This window comes from Calonectris borealis, chromosome W (genome assembly GCF_964195595.1).
Source record: "Calonectris borealis chromosome W, bCalBor7.hap1.2, whole genome shotgun sequence".
Classification (NCBI taxonomy): domain Eukaryota; kingdom Metazoa; phylum Chordata; class Aves; order Procellariiformes; family Procellariidae; genus Calonectris; species Calonectris borealis.
In genome coordinates, this window is record NC_134351.1 from 52,713,536 (window position 1) to 52,734,641 (window position 21,106).

A 21,106-nucleotide genomic window follows, 5' to 3' on the forward strand; every position below is an offset into this window, starting at 1 on the left:
AGAGCAAGTATCCACCCTGCAGCCTGTGGAGAGCCCATGCTGGAGCAGGCTCCTGACAGGAACTGCAGCCCGTGGGAAGGACTCACACTGAGCAGTGAAAAGTGTGATGAGGAAGGAGCAGCAGAGATGAACTGTTATCAACTGACCACAACCCCTCTTTCCCCATCCCTGCTGTGCTGCTAGGGGCCGGGAGGGGATAGAAGAGTTGGGAATGAAGGAGTGAAATTGAGCCTGGGAAGGAGGGGTGGGGGGAAGGTGTTTTAGTTTTTGTCTTTGTTTTTCGCCATCCTACTCTATTTTTAATTGGCAATAACTTAAATTAATTTTCCCCAACTCAAGTCTGTTTTTCTCCCTGATGGTGATTGGTAAGTGATCTCCCTGTCTTTATCTCGACCCATGAGCTTTTCCATCTTATTTTCTCCTCTGTCCTGTTGAGAAGGGAGAGTGAGAGAGCAGCTGGTTGGGGGTCTGGCAGCCAGCCAAGGTCAACCCATCACAACATTTATTTGGATTTTCTTCAGTATACAAGTGGTATACATACTAAGTAATATTGCAGGCAAACTACTTATTTTGTTTGTCCCATCAGTCTTGGACACATTTATATAAAAATCTCTCCTCCTGCCAACACTGGAATTAGTTCCAGTTTAAACCACTGGATTTCTACTATATAACAAAAGAACCTGAAGGCAGTGGTTTGAACTGCCCTTAAGACATATCTAAGAAGGGTAGGGACACTAAGAAGAGAATGTTGTCTTATTGTAAAAGTTGGTTTGGAAGTCTGGTCTGGTGGACAAGAACTCAGTAACTATCCCAAACCTAAGCCCCTTCCCTGGAAAAGGATACCATCTGACTATTTGCAAGGGGTCCCCTCTGATTATTCTGCTATGATGGAACAGAAAATTAGTTGTGAAGATAAAGAACTGAAGTGATTCAGTTCAAAGAAACAGAACCTTTGATTTCATATGCTGGTGAATGGAGAACGTGTAAAAGGTTTAAAAACTAGGGTGACAATAAGATGAGAATACTGAAGAACAGTTCTAACACACCGCTGAAGGAAAGAATGTAGAAGACCTAAAACAAGAAAACACTGCTTCAAAGATCCGAAGGAAGTAATCACAGATCAAACATCTCTGACTGAGATCCAAAAACCCCCTTAGCAGTAAGTCTAGACATGTACTTATTTTAAAAAAAACTGAGAGTAAAAAATATTGTGTATTTATATATTCTGTGTGTGTATATATATATATACAGAATATTTAATATTCTTTAAACTAACCTCTCTTCTTCTCCATCCTCTTAACTTCTGATTTCTTACCTTCTTCTTTATTTTGCCTATCAAAACATGAAGGCATTTTTACAATGCTGTCTTCTAAAGTCTTGAGTCTTTTTTTTATTCTTATTTTTAAATGAGATGTTTTGAGATATTCAAACTGTTTGTAAAAATACAGAAGTCAAACTCTGGTTTCTTCAAAGACCAAAATAAATTAAATAACTTTATTTATTAAGATACTGCAGATAAGCAATCCTCCAGATTAGCAGACTGTTTCCCCTAGAAGCGGCAAATGAAAGTATTATTAAAATGTAAAAATTAAGATAAAATTACAGTGCATGAAAAAGATTGATGGAGAGAGAATATTGTAAGAGGACCCAAATTTAAAACTGACATTCAAGTTTACCTCAGGGAATTATGGGAAAAAGATTGTTTATATGACAAATAAAATAACTCCCACAGCAACTCTACTAGAAGTACAGAAATAAGTAAGCTATAAGGATACCACAATCTTTAAAGAAAACTCATAAAATATTCAGAAAAAAAAAACCAAACAAACCCTATTTATCAAGTCTTCAGTCTTGTTTTATCATACAATTTAAAAGTCTTATTTTAATTGGTATATTCCACCATTCTCTGAGTTTTTCCAAATGTCATAAAAATAAGCATCCATTAAATAAAAATCCTGCATGTATATCAGTTTCTATACTCCTTTCACATTTTATTCAGACTTCCAAAAGCTTAAGATTATTATATAATTCTGCAGAATTTTGTAAAAGAGGGGTGTACTGGTTTCGGCTGGGATAGAGTTAATTTTCTTCCTAGTAGCTGGTATAGTGCTGTGTTTTGGATTTAGGATGAGAAGAATGTTGATAACACACTGATGTTTTAGTTGTTACTAAGCAGTGCTTACACAGAGTCAAGGACTTTTCAGCTTCCCATGCTCTGCCAGGTGCACAAGGAGCTGGGAGGGAGCATAGCCAGGACAGCTGGCCCAGCTGGCCAACGTGGTATTACATACCATATGACGTCATGCTCAGTATATAAACTAGGAGGCGTGGTCCCAGAAGCAGCGATCGCTGCTCGGGGGCTGGCTGGGCATCGGTCAGCGGGTGGTGAGCAATTGCATTGTGCATCACTTATTTTGTATATTGTCATCATCATTATTATTATTATTTCCCCTTCCTTTTCTGTTCTATTAAACTATCTTTATCTCAATCCACGAATTTTACTTTTTTTTCAATTCTCTCCCCCATCCCACTGCGGGGGGTGGGGGAGTGAGCGAGCGGCTGTGTGGTGTTTGGCTGCCTGCCGGGTTAAACCACAACACTAGTGTAAACACTACTTAGCAACAACTAAAACACCAGTGTGTTATCAACATTATTCTCATACTAAATCCAAAACACAGCACTATACCAACTACTAGGAAGAAAATTAACTCTATCCCAGCTGAAACCAGGACAACTAGTCAAGGACTAGTCGGCATTGTGCATCACTGATTTTGTATATTAGAATGGTTTGGGTTGGAAGGGACCTTTAAAGGTCATCTAGTCCAACCCCCCTGCCATGGGCAGGGACATCTTCAACTAGATCAGGTTGCTCAGAGCCCTGTCCAACCTGACCTTGAATGTTTCCAGGGATGGGGCATCTACCACCTCTCTGGGCAACCTGTGCCAGGGTTTCATCACCCTCATTCTAAAAAATTTCTTCCTTATAGCTAGTCTAAATCTACCCTCCTTTAGGTTAAAACCATTCCCCCTTGTCCTGTCGCAACAGGCCCTGCTAAAAAGTCTGTCCCCATCTTTCTTATAAGCCCCCTTTAAGTACTGAAAGGCTGCAATGAGGTCTCCCCAAAGCCTTCTCTTCTCCAGGCTGAACAACCCCAACTCTCTCAGCCTTTCTTCATAGGAGAGGCGTTCCATCCCCCTGATCATTTTTGTGGCCTCCTCTGGACCCGCTCCAACAGGTCCATCTCTTTCTTGTGCTGAGGGCTCTAGAGCTGGATGCAGATTCTATCATCATTACTATTATTATTATTTTCCCTTTCTTTTCTGTTCTATTAAACTGTCTTTATCTCAATCCACGAATTTTACTTTTTTTTTGATTCTCTCCCCCATCCCACTGTGGGGGGGGAGTGAGCGAGCAGCTGTGTGGTGTTTCGCTGCCTGCTGGGTTAAACCACAAGGGGGAAAAATTCTAAGATCAGCGTTTAGCTGTACTCTTTTCTTGAAGTGCTAGTTTCTTTTCTTCAAGTACTCCTGTAGTCAGTGCTCACAGATTGTTTTTGCCCATCAGTATTTGTTGGGGGAAGCTATACTGTCAGCAGTGTTCTCCTTGGTTTTAGAAGCATGAAAGAGTCTGAGAGACTTGTGGTGTCCAGCATTCCTTTTGGCTGCCTGGAAGCTAAAACTTTGTATATAAATCTGTGGGACATGTTGACTATTAATTGCAGTAGGGTAAACTTATGTTTTATCTCTTCTTTTAGATGAACAGGAATTAGATTTTGCTCCAGAGGTAGTCTTGGAATTATTGGTTTCTGATTGGACAGCTTTGAAAAATGTCATTTGGGAGTTTTCAGCTAAATAATGATAATTACAAATGTTTGTTTTGCCTGGATGAGTGGCATACTAAAGGAGTATCTTTTCTGAATAAGAGATCAGTGCAGGTTCCGAACCCAAGTTATGCAACACAGCACTGTGCTTAAATCAATGAGTTGTTCAAAATGCAATATGATATTAATGCAGTGTGGCATCTGAGTTAATTGAAATTGTAAATGAAGCAGTTGGACAGTGGAATGTATGTGGCCAATCACTTGAAAACAAATGGCCACTTTTAATAACTGTCTCTCCAAGGTACATTTTTCATGACCTGTTCCACTTCCTTGTTTCTACAGAACCTGACAACACTTGGATTTTTGTAGTGGCAAGAGACAAACTGAGTCAGATTGCCCTTTTTATTTCCTGTTAAAAGCATAAGGCTATTTGGGTGCAGACATGACACGCCAGTGGTCATTACTGGTCAAAAGAAACTGAAGACGAACACTTCACATACTTGCACAAGATGTCTTGACCAGGTTGTCTCAAACAAGCAACTATAGGCAAATTAATTCATATATTTTTTAAAAAATATTCCAGCACAATATTGTGCTTTTGTCCTTTAAAACTTGCAAGTATATCCTCCAAGAATTGAGCCAGTGGTAGTGTTACGTTCTGCCAATATACATTTCCCTCTATTCAAGAGAGAGTGAGAGAGTGTGTGTGTGTGTGTGTGTATTTGCATTGGCTTGAACTCTAAGCTCCAGTTAGCGTTGTTTGACTCATCTAAATGAAGACATCAAACCTGTTTACATAAACCCTTGTATGGTTACTTAAGAGCAATTTATTTGGATTAGCCATTATCAAACAACGTGTGCATAACACAAACCTATCTTGCTTAAACCAATGTTAGTTTACAGTTTTTGCAGTAAAAGTCCACTTGTAAGCTTACCACTCTGACTAAACCGGTACACCTTTCATGCTGAGAAATGCATATGCTGCACATGTTAAAACTCAAACAATCTGCAAACTATATTTCCGTCATGTGAAACTTGCTTACAATTTCATATGCAGTGTTAAATTGTTTAAAGAAGAGACCATTAAGCAGAGTAAACATGAGCAAAACATGAATTTACAAAACACTCGTAAGCACTGAGTATTGCGTCTGAGCAAATGGTTTGTAAATGTCTCTTCGTGTTCTGTATTTTAAATATTGCTGTAACTTTACTCCATTTGTTAACTAGAGATAAGATGCTTTCATATCTTTTTGAATATGTACTTGAACAATCTGATCCCATAGCTAATCTTGCTTTGAGCCAGAGGTTGAAGTTAGATGACCTCCTGAGGTCCCTTTCAACCTGAATTATTCTATGATTCTGTGCATTCTAGAAAATAATGTATTCCAAGTGATTGTGCTTAAGAACTACTTTCAATTGTGTTGATAGGCATATATGCTGTTTCCTTAAGTTATCTTTTTAAAGTTTGGGACGTGTTGAATTATTCATTGGTACTAAGAAAAGCTGTAGTTGGTAATGCATGTTAAATCAGCAAAAGTCAAGGTCTTTTCTGCAACATGGTTCAATAGATTCTTTGTTTCTTTTTACCAACTGAGAGGATGAATAGCTGAGGATGTTGGCACAAATTTGGCAGTAGACTGAGGAGCAACACAGTTGTACCTGTGTCGTGGTTTAGCCCCAGCCAGCAACTAAACACCACGCAGCTGCTCGCTCACCCCCCTCCCTCCGGTAGGATGGGGGAGAGAATTGGGAGGGCACAAGTAGGAAAACTCCTGGGCTGAGATAAAAACAGTTTAATAATGGAAATAACACAAAGTAGAACAGTAATAATAACAATGATAACAACAACAATAACAGAATATACAAAGCAGGCAATGCACAATGCAACTGTTCACTGACCGCGTGTCACGAACGGGGGGCGAGCCCTCCCCCCCCCCCCCCCGGTTTTTATACTGAGCATGACTTCACATGGTATAGAATACCCCATTGGCCAGCTGGGTCAACCACCCCAGCTATGCTCCCCCTTCCACAGCTTCCCCTGCACTTGGCAGAGCATGGGAGGCTGAAGAAAAAGTCCCCGGTGCAAGCACCACCCAGCAACAACCAGAACATCAGTGGGCCATCAACGCTCCTCTCATACCAAACCCAAAACACAGCACCGCCCCCAGCCACCAGAAAGAAAGTTAACTCTGTCCCAGCAGGAACCAGGACAACCTGCACAGACTCACATTCTTTAAGCAAGGTTGTGTCTTGTGTACAAAGCACCGAATTGAGTTTGCCTAACAAATATTAATCGGGTAGCTACCTAGACCAGAAAAATGGAAAATAATGATTTAAAAAATGAAACAAAAATTCAATTTCTATCCATTATGCTGACAGAGGAAGTTGCAAGAAAGCAAAAAGAAAAATAAACCTTTTCGCATTTTATCAATATTAGGTTTTGTGCTTAATAATTAGGCATCAGGTATAATCTAAACTATGCACAGTCACTAAGATAAGCTGCTGCTCCTTACTTTTACTGAAGTGGAGCTCTGTATAGTTCCCTAGATGCATAAAATATGAAATCTTTTTAAAAGTAAAGAAGACTCGGCTCTCGTGAGACCCCACCCGGAGTACTGCGTTCAGCTCTGGGGCCCCCAGCATAAGAAAGACATGGACCTGCTCGAGCGGGTCCAGAGGAGGGCCACGAAGATGATCAGGGGGCTGGAGCACCTCCCCTATGAGGACAGGCTGAGAGAGTTGGGGTTGTTTAGCCTAGAGAAGAGAAGGCTCCGGGGAGACCTTATAGCAGCCTTCCAGTACTTAAAGGGGGCCTACAGGAAAGATGGGGAGGGACTCTATCAGGGAGTGTAGTGATAGGACGAGGGGTAACGGTTTTAAACTGAAAGAGGGTAGATTTAGATTAGATATTAAGAAGAAATTCTTTACTGTGAGGGTGGTGAGACACTGGAACAGGTTGCCCAGAGAAGTTGTGGATGCCCCCTCCCTGGAAGTGTTCAAGGCCAGCTTGGATGGGGCTTTGAGCAACCTGATCTAGTGGAAGGTGCCCCTGCCCATGGCAGGGGGGTTGGAACTAGATGATCTTTAAGGTCCCTTCCAACCCAAACCATTCTATGATAACCAATACAACACATGACAATTTATTGCAGAAATCAAAAAGCATGTCAGATTTACATAATAATATATTAAGAATTGCAGAAATGCTAAAAACAATTTAGTGTCTTTGGGACATTGGAAAAGTTTAGGTTTGCCCCCAAGGAAGAAGCGTGTTTAGGTTTCTAGAGAAAGAATAACTGACAAGGAAGAGACAAAATCACTTGGGGGGAGGGGGGGAATAAATAAATCTAGCTTCTTGTTAAAGGATAGAGAAAGGTTATAATTTTATTGTTATAGATGAAGGGGACCGTTTCCTTCTCCTAATTCCCAGAATTTTTACCTTGTTCTCCCCCTTCTTCCTCCTTCCCAAGAACTGTGTGGATGGGAACATCTCGATCTCATGGTGGTGGCTTCTTCACCCACTTGTGGAATAGGTCTTGAGAATGGGTCAGATCGATTTCTTCCTGCTGTCCCAACCCCCTAAGTTTTTGGCAGGATCTTCTCTCCATGCTAATGCTTGGTTCATTTGTGATAATTTATCTTCTGACTGCAAACTGCTTGATATTACTCAACTGGCTTTGCAGAGTTTGCCAGAGTAGCATAAATCATAACTTTTTCCTTGTTCTGTCTGATAGTATAGCCTCCAGCTGCCAGACAGAGAAGGAAGTGTTTTCCAGGGAACCCTATGTATTCCACAACCTGAGCAACTTAATTCATGGCTATAGAATTTTGATATAAATCTCAATCATCTCATGTATTCAAGACTTACTTAAAATGTAATACATGGCCCTGCTGGAACAAGAGAGTTAGCTCTCTCTTCAGGTATTCTCAGGATACAGAACCCACCAACTCTGTCCTAGTGTTAGGAAATCTAAGTCACTGAAAGACTGACATCACTTAATTTCTGGATTCAGTTTTTCCCATCCTCTCACAATACAACGTATTGATTTACAAGAGCTTTTTTATTCTCCACTTTAAAAGTTAAATAATGCTTGGGGAAAAAAAAAAGGCAGAGGGAGGACACAGAACACAGTGCAAACCAATTGGGAATTTTGTCAGGTTTTGTGCCGCCTCTTAGTTTCAAAGTACTACCACAATGTACAGACACTATGTATTAAAGCATACTCACGGCTCGGATTCCATTTGCTCCTCTTGCTTACACTTTCTTTCTGTCAGTTCTCTCTCATGTTGGCCTTGTAACATGTTTCTTCTATGAGCTCCTTGAAAGTTTCTCCCTCCTTTTTTCTTCTGTTTTTATTTAGGATTTTAGGGTGAGAAGAGGGAAGGAGTCTTTAGATTACCGAACGTCAAAAACATTAATAGTTAAACCTACCTGCTCTAGATGTCTACACATTATTGCTCTAGTCCATGAAACACCCTGATGAGAGTTAGCATTCCTCTGTAACTAAATCCAAATCTTTTATATGCAGATAAGAAGCTGAGTTTTATTAGTGCTTTCTCTCAGATATGGAAAAGAATATCCCAAACACCAAAAAACCCAAAGCCATTCCCAAATGATCAGCTAGAGACAGCTTCCTATCTCTCAAAAATATATTTCACAGACCCTGCAGATTCTCAACACTCAGGACAAAAAAAAAAATGCATTCAAGTAAGCATATTAAAAAACCAAACCAAACAAACAAACAAAAAAACCCAACAAAAAAAAACCCAACAAACTTTTGCTACAATAAATCACTTACATTTAAATCCATCTTTTAAAAAAATAAAGTATTAGAAAGTTTTTTTCTTTGTAAATTCCTAAAAGTTATTGAAAAGATTATTTGACAGAAAGGAATTCTGCAACTTCTCATTTCCAAGACATGCATCTATATTAGCCAGACACAAGGCTCCAACACTTAATAGACAAAATTGAAGACCTAGTATTAGCTTTAAGAAATATTTTCAGTGAACTACTGTTCTTTACAATAAGTAAGTCAATAAAGAGCAATATACCTTATCACCTTCATGTTCTCCTTCATCCTCTTCAGAATCAGACGCTGATGCAGAACCCACTTGGGAAGTATTTCTCCTTTTTGGTTCGGTCTCCCTCTTTGCTTCTCTTCTATCAAATTCCTTCCTCGATTTGTCTTCTTCCTTCTGACTCTCCTCATCTTTTTTCCCTTGTTTTGGGGGCTTTTCTTCCAGTCCTTTTTTCTTTGTCTTCTCCTCTTCATGAACACTAAAACACAGTAAATTATTTAAGCTTCATATTCATTATCTATACCCAGTTTAAAAGAGAACCTAACTCTCAATTCAGGAAGATGTACTTTTTAGTTTTTACTATCAAATCCTCCACCTGCACAAAGTTGGCTCACTCTTAGATCTTTCATTTCATAGGATCATCAGATAATTCAGGTTGGAAGGGGCCTCTGGAAGTCTCTTGTCCAACCCCTTGCTGGGGGTGGTTCAGACCAGGTTACTCAGGGCTTTCTCCAGTCTGGTCTTGAAAACCTCCAAGGATGGAGACTGGACAACCTCTCTGGGCAACCTGCCCCACTGCTTGACTGTCCTCAGGGTGAAAAAGTATTTCCCTACATCCGGTCTGATCCTCTCTTGTTTCAATTTATGCCCATTGCCTCTCATCCTTCCACCGTGCACCGTTGTGATGAGCCTGGCTCCTTCTTCTTGATGAACTCCTTGTAGGTATTGGAAGGCTGTTATTAGATCTCCCCCAAAGCCTTCTCTTCTCCAGGCTGAACAAGCCCAGCTCCCTCAGCCCCCCCTCATGGGACATGTGTTCCAGCCCTCTGACCAGCTTGGTGGCCCTCTGCTGAACTCGCGCCAGTTAGTCATCATCTTTCTTGTATTGGGGGACCCAGGATTCTAGATGTGGTCTAACAAGTGCTGAATAGAGGGGGATAATCACTTCTCTCAATCTACTGCTGTGGTGGGTTGACCTTGGCTGGCTGCCAGATGCCCACCAAGCCGCTCTGTCACTCCCCCTCCTCAGCAGGACAGGGGGAGAAAATAAGATGAAAAACTCATGGGTCGAGATAAAGGTGGTTTAATGAAAGAAAGCAAACGCCGCGCCCAGAAACAAAGCAAAAAAAAAAAAAAAAAAAAAAATTTATTCTCTACTTCCCATCAGGAGGCCATGTCCAGCCACTTTCTGGGAAGTAGGGCCTCGGTACGTGTAGCGATTGCTTTGGAAGACAAACGCCTTAATAACGAATGCCCCCCCATCCTCCCCCTTTCCCTGAGCTTTTATTGCTGAGCACGACGTCATATGGTATGGAATATCCCTTTGGTCAGTTGGGGTCAGCTGTCCCAACTATGTCCCCTCCCAACCTCTTGCCCACCCTCCAGCCTTTGGGGAGGTGGGGGGGGTGGCGAGACAGCCTTGATGCTGTGCGAGCACTGCTCAGCAACAGCCAAAACATTGGTGTGCTATCAACACTGTTCTAGTTACAAATACAAAGCACAGCACTATGAGGGCTTCTATGGGGAAAGTTAATTCCATCCCAGCCAGACCCAATACAACTGCCTACGCTCCTGTTCATACAGCCCAGGATACTGTTGGCCTCCTTTGCTGCCAGGGCACACTGTTGGCTTATGGTCAGCTTTCTGTCTACCAGGATCCCCAGGTCCTTTTCAGCAGAGCTGCTCTGCAGTCAGTCCCCAGCCTGTACCATTGCCAGGGGTTCTTCTTTCCCAGGGGCAGGACTTTGCATTTGTGCTGGTTGAATTTCATGAGGTTCCTGTCAGCCTGTTCCTCCAACCTGTCTAGTTCCCTCTGGATGGTAGCTCTGCCCTCAAGTGTATTGACTGCTCCCCCTGCCAATTTGCGGTCATCTGCAAACTTGAAGAGAGTGCACTCTGTCGCCTCCTCCAGGTCATTGATAAAGATGTTAAGCAGGACAGGTCCCAGGATAGACCCCTGCAGTATTCCACTTGTTACCAGCCTCCAGGTAGAAAACAACCTATTAACCCCTATCCTCTGAGCCCAATCATCCAACCACTTTTTTACCCATCTGGTTGTCCACCCATCCTGACTGCAACATCCAACTTATACTGAGTACTACAAGGAAAATGCTGGGCAGGAACTCAGTAAGTCATGACAGCTCATCAAATGCAACCACTTGGTTTACAATAAAGACAGGCATTTTATATAAAAAGCCAACTCACATGTCGGTCTCTGAAGGACAAGGTGGTTTCACCAATTTGGGTCTCCCTCTCGGTTTTGGAACCTTTACTTCAGTAGCTAATTATACAAAAAGAACAGGTTAGTCTACAGCCACCACCCATTCCTTATCTAAAAGGATTGTTTCTCATGTCAACACATAGAAGCAACACTTGAGTCAAACTTAGTAGGGTAAATACTCTATTTAAAAAAATTCAAATGTTGGAACTGTGTATCAAAGTTTAATCGAGATCCCTTTGAAAAATTAAAATCTCAACCAACACTTTGGTACTTTAAGATAGCAGTCTAAGAGGTTTAAACCATCTATTCCTGTGCCTTTTCCACCCAGTGCACTCAGAATGGCCCTGCCTCATGTTATGCAGCTAATAAAAAAAAATAAGCCTGAAACAAGAGAATAATAAGTGGAATAATAAGACAATAATAAGTGGGGGGAAAAAACTTAAGTAATTTAGTGTGTAAATCTAAACTCAGCCTATTTATTGGTAGTAGTTTTAAGAGCTTCATGGAGCTTCCATCCCTTTCCCTGAGAGTAAATCAGTGTCAAGAAATTCTACCACCACACTGAGGTATACAGCACAGTTCTGCATTTTCTCATTTTCACCATGTTTCAGTGTTAAAGCGAGCTAAATAGTTTATCCACCTTCTCGATGTTTATACCCTTCGAATTCTGTAAAATTAAAATACTTAGTATGCTGCCATTACGGATTGAAATTTATGGAACATGCTTATCTGCTATCCCCAGTGAACATTCTGTTAGGAAAAAAACTAACAGCCCAGTGTTTGAAGTGCTGCTGATGTTAGTGTGAAGCACTGCTAAGCAAGAGATGCATGCATCATATTAATGCGAGAGAATGCTGCACAGTACATCATCTAGTAACACATTTCCCATAGGGTGCCAAAGCATCTCTTGTAAAGGTCCTTTCCTGCTCTTACAGACAATAGCTTGTATAAACACAATTCATTTGAAAGATCAATATAATCCCACACATATTAAAATATTAAAAATGTTCATTTAATAAATATAATGAAAGTGGGTGAAGTACTAAGGTAATACTTCCTCATATCTAGTCTTAAATAGTTTGCCTTGGGAGCTAACTATGGTTTCTAAAAGTTATTTTCATAATGCTACCAGATACAGGTGAGTATAAAGTATTAAATTATCTGTTTCCCAGACTAAATGCTCATATAGCATATTTAAGTGTTCCAATAACTTTCCCCATGTTAGCAGTAAACAAATTTAAAATGTTTCCTTCAAGAATACTTGCAAACTTGCCATAAGAATTACAATTAAATCATTGCTACTTTCACAAACAAGTACTGCAGGACTATTAGCAAAATCTTTTAAATTACATGCTGCTTCTAATAGCTATATTTTCTTCTCAGTTGTCTATCGATCTACAGAGATTTCCTTTAAACGTCTTTTCAGCAAAATCTCTCCAGCTCTTCACTTGTTTTTACTGTCCTCTGAGCTCTACCTATAGACAGTCTCCCTCCCCCTTTTTTTTTAAACTTGTTTTGTGGATATTCTAACACAACTTAAGTACCAATTTTATACATCTTTGATTAATATAAACCTTTGTGAAGCCACAGTGAAACAGAGGTCTTATTGCATAGTCTGTAAGTTAGCAGAATCCTATGGAGGCTTTCCTAAAGGTGATACTTGCAAGGGGATACAATGATCCTTATTTCAGAGGACCCAGCATAACCATAAACGTTTTAAGGCCCTTTATGTGTTACATCGCTAAATACCTCAGGTTGCCATGTAGGATAGTTTAGATGTGTATATATATTTTTATATATATATATATATATAAAAATAAAAATAAAAATAAAAATTGGAAGTTTACATATTAGGAATTATTCTGTAATACTCTGGAGATCTGGGGGCAATAAATCCTCCGACCATCTCTATTAAGTTATTTTGTATGGGGAAAAATAAATAAAATTCCTTTTTGTTTAAAGTTACCTGCTGGTCTTCCTCTTTTAGGGCTTACTTTTGGAGTCACAGCCACTGCAGCTGCTACCACTGCAGTTTCCGCAGCTTCAGCTTGTTTTTCAGCCTAATTTAAAGAAAGCAATTCACAAATTAAAACCATAGACCCTCTCCCCATAAAGCAGCTATTTCTTACTTGCTTCCTAAAATATTGCATAAAATATATTTCTAAACCGCTAAAAAATGAAAAAAATAGTTTAGTAGAGTAAGGATGCATTAAAAGCCCAATAGTTTCTGGATAAAAATTCATAAATATTTGGGACAAAACACTCTGTTTATAAGGGGGAAAGTAAACCTTAAATGATTGTTGCAGTGGTCACTGCAAACAACTTGGAGCAATATGCTGCAATCATTCAGGTTTTATAACTCAGCGGAAGAAACCCCACTGCTAAAATCCAGAAGAAGGATGTGAAAAGTTTTCTAGCAAACCAATACATTAGTGCTGGTTGGAGTGAAAGGAAGCTACAAGCTTGAATGTGCACACTGCTGATGGCATGGTCCTGCAGTCAACACAAACTTCCTTTTCTTTTTCCAGCACAAAAAGAATATTGGATTCCATCTTCTACACTTCCAAGGGCATTGAGTTTGGTACTGGTACCAGTGTCAGAACTACAGTAAAAAACTGTTTGGCTTACTATTCAGGAACGCCTGAATGGAATACAAATCAGATCCTGAATAACTGCAGTTCACAGCTTGGCACGTTGACTTGAGCTCAATTGGTGTGTGGGGGTGTGTGTGGGGGACACAGTCCTCTCAAGGAGAGAAGCTGGCATCACTAATTGCTTCAGTCTTCCAAACTTCATCTACTGCTGAATGTGCATCAACACACTGAGATTCTAGTCTTATTCCAGGTGAATTAATTTTAAAATAAGACTTATGTCTAAAATTCTTTATATGGCTATTAATGTTGCTTTATTATTTTTCTAGAACATCAGGTGAAGAGAGTGAGCTTGAAAATCCAAAGGAATCTCTTTGAAAAGAAATGATGCCACTGGAGTCTTTTTTTTTGTTTTTAAATACAAAATAAAAGTTATTAAGTTTTGCATTTGAAATCTACGGACCAAAAGTTTTAAAAATTTTATAAGCATATTGTTTTAATGTTAAATTTTGTGGAATAACAGCCCCTTTAATCTTCATTTGAAAAGTATTTAAATGCTTTGCTGATGGTTTTATCCAGTATTAATAAGCAATACACATCTCAAAATCCCATTCAGAAAACAGGAGACAGAGTTGTAGTATGTTTTAATCTGACTCCTGTATGTTTGTCCAGTTAATAGCAGGAAAGAGTGTAAATAGTTTTTCAACTGCTTAATTGCTTCATTTGTATAAAACATACTCTCTTCCAGTCATACTGACCTGTTAGTGTGTAGTTTTTCAACATGTGTCAGGATGGCTTTTTACTGTGCTTTGTACGAGTTGGAAACATTGTTTTTATAGCGGTTAATGTTAAAGTTTAATTTTGTTCTTGTAAAACATTGTACCGAGTGATGCTATGTACCAATTGTACCAATTTATGCTGCGTGAATTCTCATAGTATGCTTTTGGTATTATAGATGTCATACTAGGAAGAAATCTGGTGTTTTCACTGAACCTGTTGATGATGCACATTGGTTAGAAAACAGTCTTGAATGCTTTTTAAAAAAATTAAAGTCTTTAAGAATCAACTTCTTTGTATGAGTTTAATGTTCAAATTGTATAAATTAAGGCATTCATAAGGGCCATAACTGTTGGAATGTCTAAATCAAAGCTGTTAATAACTTTTCCTTGGCATGAACTTGAGGGGTTTAGAACTTAGGTTTTCAAAAAAAAAACTTGTAAAGATTGCTGAAGGCAAGAAAGGAAGGAGACAGAGAAGTGCTACACTTGTAAAATCCCTCAGCCCTGCCCCCACTCTCATGCACCCCCCCCCCCCCGCCCCCTTGAGCTCTCTCTCTTTCTCTCTGCCCCCCTGGCCCCCCTCTCTAACCCCTGTGCTGTGTCTGCCCCCTGTGCTCTCTGCCCTCCTCTGGTTGTCTTGGCCTACTGAGCTGACATCACTCGAATAACTAGACTGATGTTGGAGGCCCACTGTTTGACCTTTGGTATGTTGCTATGTAGTTGTTAGGGTTGTAACTTTTGTTAGATGAAGCACAATGAAGCAGGTGTTATAAAAACCCACATAATTGGCAGAAATAGCAGAACTAAACTTATACAAGAATATTTGCCTGGCGACTCGCTACACCAATCAACGAGCGACAGTTCAGAGCAGTCCAACAACTAAAGATGAAATAATCTGGAAGGTGCTCTCCACCTCATAAAACACATCCACCTCAGCCTGAAGGGGGGGCAGTATGACTCTGCCTTTGGGGATGCCTGGGACCATGCTCGTGCATGGCCAGAACGGACACCCTCAGCACCCTACTCCTCCCAACCTCTGACAACTGCTGCTCCTGTCAGCAAGGAAAGGGGAAGTAGATAGCCACTTTTCCTGTAACTTTGTAGTGTTCTTTGCATTAATAATCATTCTTTCACAGGGACAATAAATGTCCAAACTCCTTCACACAGAACCAATTATTGCATAGTAATCAATGCATGCATTTAGTCTGTCCAGACCTAAACAATGATGTTACTAAAACTGCTGTCAGAAGTGGGATCCGAAGGAAGCTTTGGACTGTGAAAAGAGGATTGTACAGCTGTAGTGCACCCAACAAACGTCCACAACGCAGAGACCACCTACAGCTGCCAAATTCGTTTGCCCGAGTGTAATCTTGCAGATCTTGAGGGTGGGCGCTCGGGGGCAAGAGTCTGGCAGGAAGTACGTTTAGTACTCTTACTTGAGGTAGGACAGCACAAACATTTTGAAACTTGTTCTAACATAAGAGCAAGGGAACCTGGGAAGTGACTCCTGAACCTCCAGTACCTGGATGGGATGAGGAATGGGTGCCTTTGGCTCAGTGCCTGGTTTGGATGCATCCTCCAGTGGCTTGGGAACTGAAACCCAAGCACACCAAGAGCCTGAAAGAATTGGCAACCCAACTGGGAAAAGGCTTTAATGCCTTGTACTGGGTCTGGCTGGGCTGGAGTTAATTTTCTTCATAGCAGCCCTTATGGCGCTGTGCTTTACATTTGTGACTAAAACAGTGTTGATAATACACCAATGTTTTAGCTATTGCTTAACAGTGCTTGCACAGCATCAAGGCCTTCTCTGTTTCTCACGCTGCCACCCTCCCCAGGGAGTAGGCCGGGGGTGGACAAGAGGTTGGGAAGAGACACAGCTGGGACAGCTGACCCAAATTGACCAAAGGGAAATTCCATGCCATATAACGTCATGCTCAGCAATAAAAACGAGGAGGGGGTGGGGTGGGGAGGGGAGGGGGGAGTTTTTCCAAGGTAGCTGTTGCTTGGGGCATCGGTCTACCCATGGGAAGTGGTGAGTGATTGCCTTTGCATCACGTGGTTTTTTCCTTTGTTTCCTTCATCTATTAAACTGTCTTTATCTTGACCGACAAGTTTTTTCTCAGTTTTGCTCTTCCAATTCTCTTCCCCATCTCTCGGGGGCGAGGGGGAGTGAGTGAACAGCTGGTGGGTGCTTTGCTGCTGGCTGGGGTCAACCCACCACATGCCTACAAGGAAATGATGAAAAATGCACCACGCTGATGTGGGGGTGTGCCTTTGCATGCTGGCCTCTTTTAGAACGGAGTTGTAAAGGCCAGCTGTGGGTGTGAGAAGCAGAGAGCCGAGCAGCTGCTCTAGAGCGCAATAATGGCTTACTTCATTGGAGTTGCCCCCTTAGACCAAACTAGGCAATGGAAAAGGAAGGGAACAGAATGATTAATGCAAACATGGGGGGGGGGGAATGACAGTGTCAGGGATCACGGTGGCCCATCCACCTCTGAGGGTACATTGGAAGAAGAGGAAGAAACTGAAACCATATTATCTTTACATAGTGCTGATTTCTGAGACTGCATTGGGTCTGGCTGGGATGGAGTTAACTTTCCCCATAGCAGCCCTCATGGTGCTGTGCTTTGTATTTGTAGCTAGAAAGAGGTTGGGAGGGGACATAGCCAGGACAGCTGACCCAAACTGACCAAAGGGATATTCCATACCATATGACCTCGTGCTCAGCAATAGAAGCTAAGAGAAAGGAGGAGGAGGGGGGGCATTTGTTATTAAGGCGTTTCTCTTCCGAAGCATAGTGAGGCCCTACTTCCCAGGAAGTGGCTGGACATGGCCTCCTGATGGGAAGTAGAGAATAAATCTTTTTTTTTTTTTTCTTCTTTGCTTTGCTTCCGGGCGCGGCCTTTGCTTTCTTTCATTAAACTGCCTTTATCTTGACTCACCAGTTTTTCATCTTATTTTCCCCCCCCTTCTTGCTGAGGAGGGGGAGTGACAGAGTGGCTTGGTGGGCACCTGGCAGCCAGCCAAGTTCAACCCACCACAGAGACCTAAGGGCTGATTTTAAGCGGGGAGTATAAGAAAACCTGCTAACCTGGCTATTAAGGTTCTGGGATGTGGGCGCCAGCGGCTTAGAGCTAGATAACCGGGAGGCACCATGGTCTCTGTCCAATGATGGAGCTGTGGATTGTGCAATCAGATCTTGTGGTGAAACTAATCTGTGACATAGACTGCTTGCTGGGGTGAGAGGATGTGATCTACAGAAAGAGGACCTTCTGGATATGTGCATCCAGGAGTGGTGGCATATGGCTGGAGAAGGGATTCAGAGGTTAAGGGAATGAGCGGCGGTCAAAGTGGTGTATGGCATGACAGACAGCCCACCTTTGATTGATCTGGACCAAGAGGGGGTGACCCAGGCCATTTGGAAGTGATTGGTTCGTGGGGGGCCCCCCTTGGTTAGCCAGTACCATGGCTGGGATGATCTTGGGAACCAACCCCTTGGCCCTGGTGGGGGAAGTAGGTGATGCACTCCATCTGTGAAGTTTCTGCCTCCTCCCCTGTGAAGGCGCAGGTGGCCGCCATGCGAGAACAAGGGGGCCCGGTGCCACCTGCTGATGGACTGAAGGAGCAGATGCCCCAGAGTGACCCACGGAGCTGTAAGAGCAAGGGAAGGACATGGCCCGGTGGCATGGCAGAAGCACCAGGGAGTTGGCCACCAAGGTACATGAACTCCAACAGCAACAAAGGACATCCGCCAAGCCACAGCAGGCTGAGAATGGCCTCACGCCATCAGCCCCACCAGCGGAAGACTCCTCCTACACCTTTCTCCTGGAAGAACTGGCTCCGATAAACCTCCCATAGGGAAGCCCTGCCTCCAGCCAGGTTGGGAAAAGGGATGATGAAGATGTTACAGAGGATAACAGGATTTACTGTCCCCCCCATCCTCCCTCCCCCTTCCCTGAGCTTTTATTGCTGAGCACGACGTCATATGGTATGGAATATCCCTTTGGTCAGTTGGGGTCAGCTGTCCCGGCTGTGTCCCCTCCCAACCTCTTGCCCACACTCCAGCCTTTGGGGGAGGTGGGGGGGTGTTGGAGAGACAGCCTTGATGCTGTGCAAGCACCGTTCAGCAATAGCCAAAACATTAGTGTGTTATCAACGCCTTTTTAGCCACAAATGCAAAGCACAGCACCATACTGGGTGCTATGAAGAAAGTTAACTCCATCTGAACCAGACCCAGTACACTGGCACTCCGGGCTCAAAGTCTGTAGGACCCTCCCTAGATCCAGAGATCTATGGCCCCTCCAACTACTGATGCTAGGACCTTCACTTGCTCCAGTAGCTGACACCACAGGCTGGGAGCGCCCACACCCTTGGTCGGACTCTAGTAGCTAGCACTAAATCCACTCACAGAAGTCTCACCAGTAGCTGGCACTTAGCCCTTGCAGCACACATACACAGGGGGATTAGGGAGTGAGATTACACAGAGAGAGAGTTAAGAAAAGATTTAATAAGAAGATAGGACAGACTGTGGTGATCAGGAGCAGGGCTCAGCCAAACAAGCATACTGACCAGCCCCATTTTACATGCGACTGGCCCCTTTTATACCCTTTTCTGTCTACCCCCCTCTTTGTTCCTCCCTGCTCCCCCTTCCCCTGGACATTGTCTCATCAGCTGGAATAGTCCCACCGACCCCCTCCTGGACCTCCTCCTGGACCCCCTCCTGAACCCACAGGTTTGCATCCTTATCAGTTGCAAAGTCAGTTTGGCTGCAGTTCCTTGATAGCCCATCAATTAGTGTGAGTGACCAGGTTTGTTTCTGGTTATTGTCTTTGTTAATGCTAATTGGTCAGATTTTATGACTCTCTGTATTTGTCTCCCTCCCTTTCCTTATCATGCACCTGAAAAAATAAACATTCTCACACCCCACATATCCTTACCAATTAGGGTGACTAACCAGGTTTGTTCTTATCAGAACCTCCCTTATCATGTGTTGGTCAGGTTTGTCTCTGTATATTCTTGTTTATGGCTCCTTTGACCAGATACCCTTAAAGGAGCAGACACTCTCCTTCCACATACCCTTACGCAAATGATGCCTGAAGCAGTCTTGTAAGAGTTTCACCCGTCTATCAAAACATTTAGGCTATTTGAAATATTCAAAGACAGTATTCTTATGACCAAGTATCAAGTTTAAGGGTAAAATTTATTACTGTGTGTGTATGTTTTCTGAGTCTATTTTATTGTTGTTGCCTGAAGAGAAGGGCTCTTGCAAAAAGTGAAAATAAGGAGAGAAAGCGAGAATAAATAAATTAGTGAAATTAAAAATCCTAACTTTTCTATCTTGTGAAAAGCTGTTAAACAGTATGTAGAAAAACCTCTTAAATGTTCCTTTGAGGAAGCCTGTACTTCCACCTTTTCTCTAACAGTGTTAAGTTTACCATGCGTACTACGGTCTGTGGCATTAGAAGGAGTATCAGCTTTTGCCATCTGCGTGCCACGTAACTGAACATGTATCACAACAGTGTAGTTCAAGCACTACTGGACAGTGTAACATAAAGGAATTTGTCATTTGAGAAGAAAAGGCTTTTATACTCTTAACAGCATATTGTCCTGGTTTCGGCTGGGATCAAGTTAAATTTCTTCCTAGTGCTGTGTTTTGGATTTAGTATGAGAAGAATGTTGATAACACACTGATGTTTTAGTTGTTGCTAAGTACCCTGCTGGTCAAGGACACTCAGCTTCCATGCTCTGGAAGAGGCTGGGAGGGAGCATAGCCGGGACAGCTGGCCCAGCTGGCCAACGGGGTATTCCATACCATGTGACATCATGTTCAGTATATGAATGGTAGGCGTGTTCCAGGAAGTAGCGATCGCTACTTGGTTATCAGTCAGCGCGGGTGGTGAGCAATTGCATTGTGCATCACTCATTTTCTATATTCTATCATTATCATCATTATTATTATTATTATTAATTTCCCTTTTCTGTTCTATTAAACTGTCTTTATCTCAACCCACGAGTGTTTCTCACTCTTACCCTTCCGATTCTCTCCCCGTCCCACTGCGGGGGTGGGGGGAGTGAGTAAGCAGCTGCGTGGGGTTTGGCTGCCTGCCGGGTTAAACCACGACACATATCATCCAGATTAATTGTTAGCTCTTATTAGTAAAGTAGAATGATGTTGAAAGCTTCCCAATTGTCTTTACTAAAACTCCTTTCCAATAACTTAAGACAGTTTAAAAAAAAAACATAGAAGAACGCCTGAAGCACAAGGAAGTGAGGCTCCTTTGACCAGATACCCTTAAAGGAACAGACACTCTCCTTCCACATACCCCTATAGACACACCTTTGATACCTCAACTACCTGGTCTCTCAGAGGGAGAGTCAGTAGTAGGACTGCTACAGGCATCACCTCAGTCGGTGCCAGTGGCAACCCAAATGGTACACCGACAGCAATATCGGACCAAAAGGAATTCGCTCAGTCCCATATACAGTCTTATCAAAGAGCTTGAAAGTCAAGGGGTGGTTACTTGAACCCATTCATCCTTCAACAGCCCCATCTGGCTGGTGTGAAAATCCAACAGGGAGATCAACCATAGACTACTGAGGTTTGAATGAAGTAACACTGTAGTCTGATCAGATCCATGTGTTTGGGTTGGCTTTTGGTTTGCATTGGCATTGTTTGTC

The 21,106-nt window shown here is 42.2% G+C and overlaps 1 protein-coding gene across 1 annotated transcript in view; it reads right to left on the reverse strand.

Moving 5' to 3' along the window:
- Positions 1-21,106, reverse strand: part of LOC142074884 (lens epithelium-derived growth factor-like) — a 93,628-nt gene that overhangs the window by 4,378 nt on the left and 68,144 nt on the right. Inside the window, exons 8-12 of the mRNA XM_075135818.1 lie at positions 13,025-13,118; positions 11,043-11,118; positions 8,871-9,096; positions 8,047-8,165; positions 1,277-1,332 (exon numbers count right to left, since the gene is read on the reverse strand). Of these exons, the coding sequence (XP_074991919.1) occupies positions 1,277-1,332; positions 8,047-8,165; positions 8,871-9,096; positions 11,043-11,118; positions 13,025-13,118 (571 nt within the window). The remainder of the gene's footprint in view (positions 1-1,276; positions 1,333-8,046; positions 8,166-8,870; positions 9,097-11,042; positions 11,119-13,024; positions 13,119-21,106) is intronic.